Source organism: Medicago sativa, chromosome 3 (assembly GCF_051527215.1).
Source record: "Medicago sativa cultivar Bolivia chromosome 3, Bolivia_mono, whole genome shotgun sequence".
NCBI classification, from domain to species: domain Eukaryota; kingdom Viridiplantae; phylum Streptophyta; class Magnoliopsida; order Fabales; family Fabaceae; genus Medicago; species Medicago sativa.
The window spans coordinates 50856995-50871780 of record NC_140751.1 but is presented as its reverse complement, the minus strand read 5'-3'; the positions used below and the strand labels follow the sequence as shown (position 1 = coordinate 50871780).

At 32.8% G+C, this 14786-nt stretch overlaps 3 protein-coding genes across 7 annotated transcripts; 1 reads left to right on the top strand and 2 right to left on the bottom strand.

Annotated features, from left to right (window-relative positions):
• Positions 1 to 293: 293 nt before the first annotated feature.
• On the bottom strand, positions 294 to 1742 carry LOC146938077 (uncharacterized). Its single transcript, XM_085749578.1, has 2 exons — positions 1348 to 1742; positions 294 to 1238 (listed from the first exon to the last, which is right to left on the bottom strand). Exons 1-2 carry the CDS (start codon positions 1740 to 1742, stop codon positions 410 to 412), a joined length of 1224 nt encoding a protein of 407 aa, XP_085605704.1. The 3' UTR covers positions 294 to 409.
• A 1134-nt stretch (positions 1743 to 2876) lies between these two features.
• LOC146938076 (uncharacterized) lies at positions 2877 to 7469 on the top strand. 5 transcript variants are annotated; one of them, XM_085752108.1, is made up of 8 exons: positions 2877 to 2985; positions 3138 to 3192; positions 3350 to 3602; positions 3680 to 3927; positions 4435 to 4675; positions 4746 to 4996; positions 5074 to 5162; positions 7177 to 7469. In XM_085752108.1, the coding sequence occupies exons 3-7, from the start codon at positions 3353 to 3355 to the stop codon at positions 5122 to 5124; spliced, it is 1041 nt and encodes a 346-aa protein (XP_085608234.1). In that variant the 5' UTR covers positions 2877 to 2985; positions 3138 to 3192; positions 3350 to 3352; the 3' UTR covers positions 5125 to 5162; positions 7177 to 7469. The 5 variants fall into 5 exon arrangements, with proteins under 5 accessions (XP_085608234.1, XP_085608233.1, XP_085608230.1 ...); XM_085752107.1 differs by having other exon boundaries at positions 2888 to 2985; positions 3130 to 3192; positions 5074 to 5149; XM_085752104.1 differs by having other exon boundaries at positions 2888 to 2985; positions 3130 to 3192.
• A 4114-nt stretch (positions 7470 to 11583) lies between these two features.
• LOC146938075 (uncharacterized) lies at positions 11584 to 14007 on the bottom strand. Its single transcript, XM_085752103.1, has one exon. The coding sequence runs from the start codon at positions 13966 to 13968 to the stop codon at positions 11707 to 11709; it is 2262 nt and encodes a 753-aa protein (XP_085608229.1). The 5' UTR covers positions 13969 to 14007; the 3' UTR covers positions 11584 to 11706.
• Positions 14008 to 14786: the final 779 nt, after the last annotated feature.

Genomic DNA, 14786 nt, shown 5'->3' with positions numbered 1-14786 from the left:
TTTTGTCCAACCATTTTAAGATTTGAGAAATCAAAGCTACATTAAATTAGATTGGCTTTCATTCATCTAGAAGGCTCAAGTGTTGATATACACCAGATTGGCTTTCATTCCAAAATTACTAACATTAGACTCACATCATGATTTTATTTTCTGAATTTCAGTGTATAAATTCTTTATCATATTAACCAAGTTTCTCACCAGACTTATTCTCCTTAAATGGTGTGTGTGTCTGGCGAAAACATCAAAATATGTGACAGTCATGCCAATACTACTAAAGATAAATAACACAGGCATATCAAAAACTAGCATTAATTTATCCTTCATTTGTTATAAACAAATTAGAGGGTATGAAACGAGCATCCATCACTGTCAAGAGTTTAATAAAATTAGTTTAAAAACAAATAGAGTTTTAAGAAGATGAATCTGGTGGTGCTGGCGGATGTTGATTCCTTAGAACAGTAGTGAGTAGTTCTTCTTGTTGTCTTGCCATTAACCGAAAGATCTCCTCCTGTTGTTTTGCCATTAACCGTAACATCTCCTCATGTAGCCTCAACTCTTCATCCTTCTTCTCCCTCAAAGCCATTAACCGTAAAATCTCCTCCTGTTGTCTTGCCAGGCGCGCTAGTTCTTCTTGAATCTTCAAGTATTGCTCTTTTGACAAAACCACAACTTCATGATCCCTTTCTTCTCTTTCTTCAACCATTACTTTGTTTCTGACAGAAGAGTTATGAATTTCACCTTCATTATCAAATAGACAGACTCTATCACCAGAAATCTTTGCTTGTTTTCTCCCATTTGCATCTTTAAAAACTTCCTTTAAACCCGCATTAGAAAGTTCAATGCTATCTTTTGAAACTGGCCTTTTCAGTGGTAATATCTTTTCATAATCTGCTGAAGAGCCTGAGCATCTGTACTCTTTCAAAACAGGCCTACCATCCTCCACAGATATGAAAGGAACCTGAGTGTTATGTTTTGGAGGTAAATTTGAAGCTGAAGGAGCATCAACAACAATATTTTCATTAGGAACATCAGCATCATGATTATCAACCTTCTTAGTTTTAGTTCTGGAACCATCATCACAAAAATTTCCAAAAATAAGAGCTTCAACACAATTGGTAGGAAATCCAGGTGGAACACCAACAATATTACCACTTATGTTAGCATTTCCTACATTCTTAACAAAATTCTTGGAAATCCAGGTGCCCAGGTCTATGATTCCTTGGACTTGCAGTTCTTTTCTGCTGCACAATATTCTTAACAAAATTTCTGCAATCCAATACTGATTGTTCCCACCACTTTGCATAACGCATGCTAGTATCAGCCTCAAAAAATCTTGATGGAAAATACAAATTTTTATCAGATATGGGCCTGCAGTAGTTTTTCCATGCAATCACTTTAGTTTTATTGAACCTAGGCACATAACTCGGAACATCTTGATCCATTCCAAATTGCATAGCAACTCTATGTGGAAGATATTGCTCTATAGAGTCGATACCAACTAGCTCAGAAACTCTCAAGCATATAACAAATGACAGCATTTGTTGATCCACCAAATCTTTCTTAAATGGCACCAAAATTTCTTCATTCGGATAAAACATTCCACACTTATCAGCATATCTAACATATGGACGCCAAATAAAATCACCCATAGCTGCGTCTAATGCTAACCTAACATCGTTGATTCTCAAGGGCTTAACCTTATGCCACCTAAACAATAAAGGGTCTCCACGGTTTATCGGCATGGGTTGTGGTTGTAAATTTTTGAACCTCTCCCACACCCATATTTGAACCAAGTAAAAGGGTGATTGAAGGATATGTATCACAACCAACAGGATGTTTTGAGAAATCAACAATTGTTTTCTTAAACAAATTCAAATCATCATATAAGCTAGCTAAAACAGGCAGCAGGTGCCAAAGCAATAGGATTTCCTCTAGCAAGATGAATAGCAATAGGAAGCAAATAACTTCTCACCAATTTGTTATTAGGAAAAACAAAATGTGACAACCAAGTAGCAAGGAATGCTTCATGTTCGATTTCACTATCTTTATCAATGAAAATATCCATCCATAATGATGTTCTAGCCATACCTGTTTTAGTCTTAGAAAGTTGTTGTCTTGCATGGTTCAACTTCTTTTCCACTTCTTTCATTTCTTCGTCTTGAAGTGTAATGAAAACAGGTTCACCAAGAACAGGGTAACCCCCTAAAACCATAACATCCTTCAAGGTGATAGTTGCCTCACCAAATGGAAACACAATCAATACAATGACCAGTGGAGTTAAAACAAAATAGTCACAACTTTTCAATATCTCCACTAAGTACTTGATTAATTATTCTAACAGTTTCAACATGTTGAGAACTTTCATCATCTGTCTCTTCCGCATCATCTTTCATAATTAATGAATAAACATAATTAATGAAATATGATTAAAAGTACACCCTTCGGTCACTAATATAAGCAAAAATCCACCTTTTAGATACATTCAATTAATGATGTATGTGACATATAATAAAGACTACATACATCATTAATTGAATGTATCTAAAAAGTGGATTTTTGCTTATATTAGTGACCGGAGGGTGTATTATATATATAAGTTTGACCTGTCTAGAACAAAAATATTGTAATTTTGATGGTCATTAAGTTTCCTAATTAGAGTATAGAAGTGAAGTAATTAATGAATATGATTAAAAGTATTTTATATATATATATATATATATATATATATATATATATATTTAAAATTGAAAGAACGATTGAAAGTATTATACTTAGATTGTTGAGATATTTTTGCTATATAAAATATTAATAATAATATTTGTTTTAAAAAATAGAAAAATAATAAAAATATTGAGTATAAATTTGGAAGTTAACACAAAAATAAAAGAAGTTAGTCGGGATAGACCCTCGTGTTGCTGAATCGTTACCTGGTGTTGCTCGTGACCGGATCGATATAGTGTAAACCATAACCCTTTTGGTACTCAGGTAGATCTCAATTTTTTTTTTTTCAATGCTGTTTGAATAAAATCTCAAATTGGAACCAGCCCTTATCTCTTGGGGTTCGTTTGATTTCCTCCTCGCTATGCAACGCATAATTTCTTCTTTATTTGTTTTTTCTGTTTGTAGTAGGTTTGTAGCAATCAGATTCAAAGGATTTTTGCGTGCTTTTCCTTTCCCGGAACTACTCAATCGGTATGTTAATTTTCGACTTGCTTGGATTTTTTAATAGTTTGGGGTCGGTTTATCTCTATTCATCAATGGTTCGGTTTTTCTGAACTATGTAAACAGATTTTTATATTGTGTTCGTGCACAACCACACCAATTTTATTATAGTTTGTTTGATTTGTAGTTGATGACTATGGAAAATGCAAATTCAAAGGCAATTATTTCAGTTTGGTGGGACATTGAAACCCGTCCATTTCCAACCAATAATTTTGATCACATTTACTACTTTGCTAAGAATATTACCTTAGCTCTCTCCAATGCCAACCTTCATGGCAAACTATCCTTTTTTGTTTATGCAAACTCCAATCTCATCCCTAGTAAGGTTCTACACGCACTTAATATCATGGGAATCTCCCTCTGTCACGTCCCCACCAAAGGTATTTACTTTTTTTATTCATAATAATATCAGTATCACATTATTTTATGAACAATCATAACCCAGTTTTTATTTCAGGTGTCTTCAATGGGATCACGCAGGATTTGTTATTATGGGTGTTTGAGAATCCCCCCCCTGCCAATATTCTCTTGATTTCCAGTGATGATAGTTTCTCAAGATTTCTTCATGACCTTTCTATGCAAGGGTTCAACACCATTCTTTCTGCGCCTTCAACGGTTGATGCATCCTTCATCGCCGCTGCCAATACATTTTGGCATTGGCCCAAACTCATTTCTCATGGCACACCCCTTAACGCTATTGAACAGGTAACCTTCAAAATCTAAACCCTATGGAATTCACTTATCAACCCAAACACAACTCAACAACTGGTTTTGATTATGCTTGCTCTAACAATTGTTGTTTTTTGGCGTGCACTTGCCAAATTAGTACAATTGAACCCTACAAAAACAACTTTTAACTTATATAGAACTGCCATGACCATGATTTATTCTTCTCACTTCCCAAAAATATAAATAAATACAAGAACAAGGAAATCATCATAACATTCTTCATACAAAGCATTTTTTTTTTATAAATATCATATAAAATCTTTATTCCTTATATTTGATGTAAAAAAAACCGTTAGTCCTTATTATAAATCACAAATATGGCCTGTAATCTTGACTTTTCCTTGTTCCCTTTGTTGTGTAACCCTTGAAACCCTTTTGATCCCTAACCAAACAACTAATTCTCAAATTTTTTGAATCCTCTTTTCAACAAATTTCAAGTTGAATGGAGTTGTAATTCTCACCATTTTATAATTTGACTTGTAGATGACTATGGAAAATGCAAATACAAATATCTCAGTTTGGTGGGACGTTGGAAATTGTCAAATTCCAACAAACTTTGACAGTATTGACTGCATTGTTAAAAATATTCACTTAGCTCTCTCAAACGCCAACTTTCATGGCAAACTATCCATTTTTGCTTATGGAAACACAAATCTCATCCCTACTGAGGTTCAACATGCACTTTCCACCACAGGCATCTCCCTATGTCACGTCCCCACTGGAGGTATTTACTTATTCATTCATAATCACATTTTAAGAACTTCTCCATATTTATAATGGTGTTTTTATTTCAGATGTGTACAGAGACATCATGTTTGATATGTTCAAGTGGGTTTCTGAAAATCCTGCCCCTGCAAGTATTATGTTGATTTCTAGTGATGATAGTTTCTCAAGACCTCTTTATGATCTTTCTGTAAGAAGGAGGTATAACATTCTTCTTTCTGCACCTTCAAAAGTTAGTGCATCTCTCACCTCCACTGCCAATGTCATTTGGCTCTGGTCAACACTCATTTCTGGTGGGAGTCCTCTAAAAACTGCTGAACAGGTAACCTTCAAGATCAAAACCCTATCAGCTAGTTTTAATTTTGCTTGTTCTAACCGTGGTCGCTTTCTGGTGTGCAGTTGTCTACATCATTGCTAGACCAAGTCCAGGACGGGGAAAGCAACATTTAGTGATGCTTGATCATAGAAAACATTGGTAAACCAAAGAGGTACCTTTTTCCAAACTACTTCATGTAGGAAAACTGGAATTTGACATTAGGAATGTTGTTAGTTAAGTCTGTTGGGGAGTTAGTTGATTCGTTTCTTTTTTCCTCTCTCCTTTCTTTGTCAGAAGCATTTTTTAGCTTTCAAATTTTCAACATGACATGTTGCTATGTTACAAGATCATTCTTTTAAGGGGGCAGAACAAACCTCAAGTGTGCATAAATTAATATGTTCTTTCATCATAGAACAGCCCAAGAAAGAATGATACGACCCGATTCTAGTAGGGATCACACTCCAGAAATTAGAGAGATTAAATACTCTTAAGCACCTTAATTAAAAATAGTCATAAATTAATATGTGTGTGAAGTTACAACTTTGCCCTGGAGTGGGTTCTTATGTACCGTGTTACGTTCCCCGACTTTACGTCCCTTCACCAGCCAATCGAACCTACGTAGGAACTCATTCCTGACCACATTGATACTCATAATGAGATAACTATAACAACTATAAAATAGCAAGGATAGTTATATTAGAATTCCTAAATAACTTGCTACTAAAAGATAAAAGGATAAAACATAATTAAACTAATCTCCTAGACTTGATCCATCCTAATTTATTCTAAAACTAAATATAACGTGTTATGCTAAAAAAACCAACAATCCCTAATTATAATCCATCATCGCTCCTTATTTTAAGTATCCTATCAGTCGCCTCTTTAAAAATTAGTTTCCCTGTCCAATGACTAGTAATTATTATGACTTGTACAACACTATAACAAATTTTTTGTAGGAAACTCCATTAATGGAAATAGAGGTGAAGAAGTGTTCTATTTTATGTAATTAGATTCACTGCAAAAGTCCTTTTTCTTTGATATATGGAAAAGGGTTAGGTTGATATTTGACATTGCTAGTAGTTACATTGTAGCTAGTATTCATAGATTATGATTAAAACAAGTGTTAAATCTTTACAATCGTGAACATGCATCACATAGAGGTAGCAGGATTTAGTACCTAGTACTACTCTGATGTTTCAATAGACTGGTGGTTGTCTAGTCATTTCTTATTATTTGTGAAACTTGGAACCTGTTTTGTTTCTTTATTATTATTTTGTCCATACAATGCTCTTGTTCTGGGTGTTATATGGACTCTTGATTATTTTTTTAGTAGAGAAGCAGAAGCTTTTTTTTTTTTTTTTTTTGAGATGGAAAAACAAGGATAGTTAAGCTGTAGAAACTCTAACTGATTGTGATTGCCTAAGCTGCATGCATTGATTGGACTAATTAGCCACATTTAACGTTGTTCCCAACCAAAATAGTTTACAATTTGGATGGGTATTGGAGGACTTCTATCTACAAATTTAGTTTACACACATTTAAGGTTTACAAGTACAAAGAGTTGAACCTCTAATTGTAACAAGTACTAAGGGCCTATTGATTGCGTATTGGGTCAAGTCTATGCTTCACAGAGGAAATATTGTCTTTGTTTTCCCTGTAATAATTCATTCTGGAGGTAGTATTGTACATTGCTCGCTGCTTAGGCAAGGCAGTACCTCAATTAGAACACAAACAAAATTGTGTATTTAGATTGTTGAATTAATCCTCTATGAAAAAGCTAGAGGCTATTGCATGCTTATTGATACATCTGTTTTGCTTTATTCAGATGCAATTGGTAACATTAATTGCAAAGTAATGCTTACAAATCTTTTTTATTTGGGTTGATATTAGCGTAAATTATAGATGAACCACAGTTATATGGTATAAAAGAACATAAGAGTAAATGCAATCCTGTTGGATTATCGTCATAACACAAACGCATGTTTGTGTATACTGCATAAACTTGTGACCACTTTAATTTCCTAAATGTTGCTTGATTTTGAAAATAATTCTAAGACTGGTTTTATCGACTCAAAAGCTATAACTTGTTTGTATCTTTTCCACTTCATCCTTTTGTGATTTTCTTGAGCTGCAATGCCGTTTCTTTGCTTTATGTGCTGACAGCCTTACTTATTTTGAATCCTCAGGAGGCGGAGTACTCTAGTGGAGATCTGGTTCGTTCTTTTATGGCAGCTCTACTCAGAAGAATTATAGATTCGGTGCTGTAATGGTCGTTCATAAAGGACTGCATGAGGCATGACTTGTTTCTTATTTATGATGAATGTTACCAATCGTTGTGGTCACCAATATTTGACATGGTTTATAGTAGACTAGGAGTGCTTTGAGTAATTAAGAACGTCATTTAGGTGTTTAATATTGATTTCTTTTACTGCAAATCTGATGGAAAGGAAAACAGCGTACTAGAGTCTCCCTTGGTTAATTTTTGTAGCAGGCTGCCATTGGTTAAGCTGTCAAGATATATTTTGTGTGTCTTCAACTTTGAATCACAATATCTTGCAAGCCGAATAGCTAGCTTTTGCTATCACTTTTCTACCACACTCCTATCGTATTTTCTGTTTGCGGCACTATAATAAATAGAGAAGTGGAACATGCAAGAACAATGTAGCAAATATTATAAATACACAATGTAGTTGAACTCCGAATTACATTCTCCCTCTCTTTTTCTTTCTTTATTTTGCTAATTTCTCTCTCCTTTTCTTTCATTATTTTGCCAAAAATATAAGGGCGAATATGACAAAAAGTGTTTAAAACCAAGTATTAAAATAGGAGTAAAGTATGTAAGATACATCATACAAAAATAATGATGGTTTGGAAAATAAAAGTTCTAACCAAATTTATGCCAAATGTATCTTGGGATCCGTTTGTATTGAATTAGTCCGGTTAATTTTAAATTGGTCCTTTTTGTTAGTAAAAGTAAACAAGTTGGTCCTTTAACTAATTATATTTTGTAAAAAGTTGATCTTTTTTTTTCATCTAACTTTGTTAAAAAAAGTGTTATTCAACATTAAGGTGGAAGGTCCAAAAAATGCTTATGACATTGTTCCAGACTCTTTCCAAAAAGTGTTGAATTCCAACCAGAATCTTCCTCCATTGCTTCCCAACGCTAACAAACTTTTTTCGAGCCTCGTGATTCCGTTTCAACAACAAAACAAAAGACTTAACTCTTCCTAAACAACTTGGTTGTTGTAATGTGCATACGACGAACATATAGGATACTTCCTCTGTCTACAAAACTCTAATTATCCTTTTTGCTTAATGTGGTAATTTTCTCTCACAAGACAAAGAGCCATTTGTATGTTAAAGGGCCACTACTCTTGTCCCGAATACATAATATATTTGAAAAAATGTTTTTAACATCAAATATTTTTTGATTTGTAGTGAAATAATTTCTTTTCCATGCAATTGCAAAGTTCCAAATTTGAATTATGATGAAGATGTCTACTCTAATAATATTGACAATGCCAATTGTGGTAGGTTTAACGGATTCTTTAACATCATTTATAAATTACTAGTTATATAATTGTCTTTTATAAAGATAATTTTTTTTGAAGACTTTTATAAAGATAATTCTAATTCTTCGCTCTGTTCTATAATAATTTTCATTATAAAAAACATGTCAATTTAAATTTCTAATGTAATTTGAAGTTATTTTTCTTCATCTATGAAACCCAAAGACTAAAAAATTGGAAAAATATGTGTATGGGATACCGGTACTTTACATACACACCCATATATGTATATTAGAAGTATCAAAATCTTTTTTTTTTTAAAAATATTTTACATAACATGTTTAAGACTTTCACCAATACATCAAGATACATATCGTAAAAAAGATGAGACAAGGTTGTGGAGCTTTGAAGATGTAAACGATCGACCTTAAAATGGCGATGAACTTTTTGAATAGATTGAGTTCTCCCATGATGAATCAAAATTGAAGTCGTATTTTTTTTTATCGATGATGATAATGGAGAAGTGGACAACAGTTTATTAAAAAAGCTTTTGAATGGTTGGTTATTGCATAGAGCAAGATTTGTTTTGAGTTTTTTAAATGATGCTTTTGTTGATAAAGCATATCATAAAACAAATTATGAGGAAATTTTTTATCATGACCAAGGTTTTAAAAAACCGTAGGAGAAAAAGGCCGCGACAAAAGGCTATAGGTAGCGGAGGTTACCGTTTTTCACCGGTTTTACAAAGTGAACAAAAATCACTAGGAAACGTTGTTACAACGTGATGAAACACCATTATGGCCTAAAAAAAATGCCATTTATGACAATAAACACATAATCTGGATATGGGTTAATTATGTTTCTAGTCCATAGCGACCTTGTAAGTTTAGTCCTTACTTAATTTTAATAGCATTTTTAGTCCCTATAAAAAAAAATTTACTTATAATTTTAGTCCCTGTAAAACAAAGTTTGATTAATTATCCTTAAACTCTTAAATTTTTGAACGATTTTTTTGAGACAAGATTAGAACACTATGAAAGGTTCGTTTACTAAAATTTAGAATTTTCAGACATGAAATGAATTAAATATGAATTTTTTAAAACGACAAAAGTTAAAGATAAAAAGTAATAAAATCTGGATGTAGAAATCAAATTTTGCGATAATTTTTTGCGGAGGAACTTTTAGTAATGTTCTAAACATGTCTGCAAAAAATTGTTCAAAAATTTAAGAGCTTAAGCATAAATTAAACAAATTTGAATTGAGTAGGGACTAATACTCAGGGCAAAAAAACAAAATTAGGGACTAAAAATGCTATTAAAATTAAGTAAGGACTAAACTTACAAGGTCGCTATTTTATAGGGACTAGAAACATAATTAACCCTTTTTTCAATTGATATAGATGAAAATCATATTTTTAGTACATATTTGATCATAAATTACATAATGTTATCTCTTTATCTAATTTATAACTCCAAATTTATCTCCAGTTTAAGTTATTTACGTTACTATCATTATGTAAGAGTTGAACAATGTTGTAATTAATTCACACTGTGACAACCGCAATCTATAATGCAACATATGTAACAGCCGAAATCGTGAAATTCTATACGCAACAGCGACCTTGACTGCGATCCTTATCTAAAACCTTGATCATGACAAGTATTATGCTACAAACAAAGTATCTTCTTATCATGACGTATAGGATTTAGGTGCTACCTTGACTATGTTATTACTTAATCGGTTATAACTAAAACTAGGTAATTAACACTTATTGGTTACCTGAAACCGTTTCAGTCCATACAATTGAGTAGAATTTCAAAGAGATATGAAACAAACATATAGATGAGAAATATCATGGTTGTTTAATTGAACAATTGTGTTATTTGGATATAAAAAATAATACAAAAACTTGATTTCAAAAAGGAAAAAACTTAAGTACATTTCTTTAGGTGCTTTTTGCATGGTTTTTAACTAAAATATCCATGATTTCCTCAAATTATTTTTTTAAAGTTTGTTATAACAAAAAAAAAATGTGCATTTTTAGTTAAGAACCATATGAAAAGCACTTAAAAAAATACACCTATGTTTTGTCCTTTCAAAAATCCATCTTTCAAATTGAATGAGTTCACAATTACTATGAATTATAGATTATCAAAGAAAACTGAAAGTTCTACTGAATCAGGAAGTTGAACTTTTTAAGAAGAAAGATCAACTAAACAAACAATACATGCTTATCAACAATTACCAAAGGAGTTAAGAGTGTTATGGTTTGGCGGTAAACTTGGAGGAGCATCACTATCAATATTTTTGTCAGCATTCATACCATCTTCAACAGAATTTCCAGATGGAATAATTTTCAAAACTTTAGGAATAAAATCATATGAAACAACAACATCAATATTATCACCCTTCATAGTTTTTCATTCTTAGAACCATCATCACAAGATTTACCAAAAATAACATTGACACGGAGAACAGGTACATGCTTACAATCCTCAAAAGATATCAAAGGAGTAAAAGTGTTCTGTTTTGGAGGAAATTTGAAGGAGCAGCAGCATCAATATTTTTCTCAGCATCAAGTACATGCTTACTCTATATTATACTCTTCATATATCAAAATCAGTATCATCATTATTGCCATGATCTACATAATAGCCTCAAATTCAGAAGTCCCTTCACATTTATTCACATACTACAACTAATGACTTAACAAATACCAATGAAAGCTACCATATACATAGTGATTATATATTGGAACTGTATTCTGATTTTGTCCAACCATTTTAAGATTTGAGAAATGAAAGCTACATTAAATTAGATTGGCTTTCATTCAGCTAGAAGGCTCAAGTGTTGATATACACCAGATTGGCTTTCATTCCAAAATTACTAACATTAGATTCACATCATTATTTTTTTTCTGAATTTCAGTGTAAAAATTCTTTATCTTATTAACCAAGTTTCTCACTAGACTTATTCTCCCTAAATGGTGTTTGTGTCTGGCGAAAAGATATCAAAATATGTGACAGTCATGCCAATACTACTAAAGATAAACAACACAAGCATAGCAGATAATAAAAACATAAATCATAACTCATAAAAACTAGCATTAATTTCTCCTTCATTTGTTATAAACAAATTAGAGGGTATGAAACGAGCATCCATCACTGTCATGAGTTTAATAAAATTAGTTTAAAAACAAATAGAGTTTTAAGAAGATGAATCTGGTGGTGCTGGCGGCTGTTGATTCCTTAGAACAGTAGTGAGTAGTTCTTCTTGTTGTCTAGCCATTAACCGAAAGATCTCCTCCTGTTGTTTTGCCATTAACCGTAACATCTCCTCATGTAGCCTCAACTCTTCATCCTTCTTCTCCCTCAAAGCCATTAACCGTAAGATCTCCTCCTGTTGTCTTGCCAGGCGCGCTAGTTCTTCTTGAATCTTCAAGTATTGCTCTTTTGACAAAACCACAACTTCATGATCCCTTTCTTCTCTTTCTTCAACCATTACTTTGTTTCTGACAGAAGAGTTATGAATTTCACCTTCATTACCAAATAGACAGACTCTATCACCAGAAATCTTTGCTTCTTTTCTCCCATTTGCATCTTTAAAAACTTCCTTTAAATCCCCGCTGGAAAGTTCAATGCTATCTTGTGAAACTGGCCTTTTAAGTGGTAATATCTTTTCATAATCTGCTGAAGAGCCTGAGCATCTGTACTCTTTCAAAACAGGCCTATGATCCTCTACAGATATGGAAGGAACCTGAGTGCTATGTTTTAGAGGTATGTTTGAAGCTGAAGGATCATCAACAACAATATTTTCATTAGGAACATCAGCATCATGATTATCAACCTTCCTAGTTTTAGTTCTGGAACCATCATCACAAAAATTTCCAAAAATAAGAGTTTCAACACAATTGGTAGGAAATCCAGGTGGAACATCAACAGCATTACCACTTATGTTAGCTTTTCCTACATGAGGTCTATCTTTTCTTGGACTTGCATTTCTTTTCTGCTGCACAATATTCTTAACAAAATTTCTGCAATCCAATACTGATTGCTCCCACCACTTTGCATAGCGCATGCTAGCATTAGCCTCAAATATTTTTGATGGAAAATACAAATTTTTATCAGATATGGGCCTGCAGTAGTTTTTCCAAGCAATCACTTTAGTTTTATTGAACCTAGGCACATAACTCGGAACATCTTGATCCATTCCAAATTGCATAGCAACTCTATGTGGAAGATATTGCTCTATAGAGTCGATACCAACTAGCTCAGAAACTCTCAAGCATATAACAAATGACAACATTTGTTGATCCACCAAATCTTTCTTAAATGGCACCAAAATTTCTTCATTCGGATAAAACATTCCACACTTATCAGCATATCTAACATATGGACGCCAAATAAAATCACCCATAGCTTCGTCTAATGCTAACCTAACATCGTTGATTCTCAAGGGCTTAACCTTATGCCACCTAAACAATAAAGGGTCTCCATGGTTTATCGGCATGGGTTGTGGTTGTAAATTTTTGAACCTCTCCAAGACCCAAATTTGAACCAAGTAAAAGGGTGATTGAAGAGTAAGTTCTAAAGGATATGTATCACAACCAACAGGATGTTTTGAGAAATCAACAATTGTTTTCTTAAACAAATTCAAATCATTATATAAGCTAGCTAAAACAGCAGGTGCCAAAGCAATAGGATTTCCTCTAGCAAGATGAATAGCAATAGGAAGCGAATAACTTCTCACCAATTTGTTATTAGGAAAAACAAAAAGTGACAACCAAGTAGCAAGGAATGCTTCATGTTCGATTTCACTATCTTTATCAATGAAAATATCCATCCATAATGATGTTCTAGCCATACCTGTTTTAGTCTTAGAAAGTTGTTGTCTTGCATGGTTCAACTTCTTTTCCACTTCTTTCATTTCTTCGTCTTGAAGTGTAATGAAAACAGGTTCACCAAGAACAGGGTAACCCCCTAAAACCATAACATCCTCCAAGGTGATAGTTGCCTCACCAAATGGAAACACAAATGTATTTGTCTCAGAACACCATTTCTCAACAAACCCAAATAGCAAGTTATGATTTTTATGTATTATGCTTTTAGTAGTCATAATAGCATCAAAGATTCCAGCTTTCTTCCACACAGATTCATACTTTGGTTTAAGTTGATCAACCCAACATTCCCATTTCTCAAATGGGTTTAAGCGCCACCCACTGAAATGGAGTTTCACAAGGTAATCTTTTGGTTCAAAAACAGAAGATGATGATGATGATGAAAGTGTGTTGAACTTAAAAGGTGGTTCATCAATGGAATTTGAAATGGGTTTAAGAAAATGGGCAGTTCTGAAAATGGGTTTACTATCACCAGAAAGTAAAAGCATGTGATCTTCCCTCACCTCAACTATGGCATCTTTCATCATGGTTGAAGCTTGTTCATCATCAGGTGAAACCTTTTTCTTCATCATGGTTGGTTCTTTCAATCGTAAAAAAATGGTTACTTTGTAAATGAAGGAAAAATGGGGAATGTATGAAAACCCAGATTACCCTTTCATCTTCGTACTACTTCTCTTCGATAACAAGCTAGAAACAAAAAAGTATATACCCATAAATTAGATATATTTGTTCATTTTCTTATATATTTTACAAAATATATAGATATTTTTTAAATATTTATTTCTTTCTATTTAAATTTATTTGAAAACCGCACATGCCAAATTATGGATGTTGATTTATAATTTGTATTATTATAAAAATTATAATAACTTTGAATGTTTATTCTTGTGAGTCAGGTATCCTCTGAGCGGAACTGCAGAACTAATCTCTCAATCTGGGTAGGAGTGAAATGGATGAAAAAACTCTCCCTCACAAGATTTAACATTTAACATTATTACATTCTCAATACTGAATTCACACAGAACATATGATTTAAATTTTAATTTGAACATATAGTTTTAGGAAAATTAATATTCGACGGTTATACAAATACCATGGTCTCACTTTTTTAAGGAATGACTAAAAAATGAAAAAAATAAATAAAGACTTAATGAATAATGGAGATGAAAGTCACGAGTTCAAATTCGAGTGAAGGAAAGAAATACTAACCTGACAACTAATTATTAATATTGGCCTTTTACCATATTTTTGTTGACATTTTTGCTATCATTGAGCAAAATCGTAATGTCTAAATTGGTACCTTTAAAGGTATCATAACTTGCATGAAGATTGTTTCAAGATAGATTACCAACTAAAGAAAACATGCTTCAAAAGGTATCATTTATTTTTT

Coding starts and splice junctions, on each gene's coding strand:
- LOC146938076 (XM_085752108.1), top strand. CDS start 3,353: ATGACTATGGAAAATGCAAATTCAAAGGCAATTATTTCAGTTTGGTGG. Junction 3,928..4,434: donor CCCTTAACGCTATTGAACAG/GTAACCTTCAAA, acceptor TTTGACTTGTAG/ATGACTATGGAAAATGCAAA. Junction 4,997..5,073: donor CTCTAAAAACTGCTGAACAG/GTAACCTTCAAG, acceptor TCTGGTGTGCAG/TTGTCTACATCATTGCTAGA.
- LOC146938077 (XM_085749578.1), bottom strand. CDS start 1,742: ATGCCGATAAACCGTGGAGACCCTTTATTGTTTAGGTGGCATAAGGTT. Junction 1,239..1,347: donor CCCATATCTGATAAAAATTT/GTATTTTCCATC, acceptor ATTGTGCAGCAG/AAAAGAACTGCAAGTCCAAG.
- LOC146938075 (XM_085752103.1), bottom strand. CDS start 13,968: ATGATGAAGAAAAAGGTTTCACCTGATGATGAACAAGCTTCAACCATG.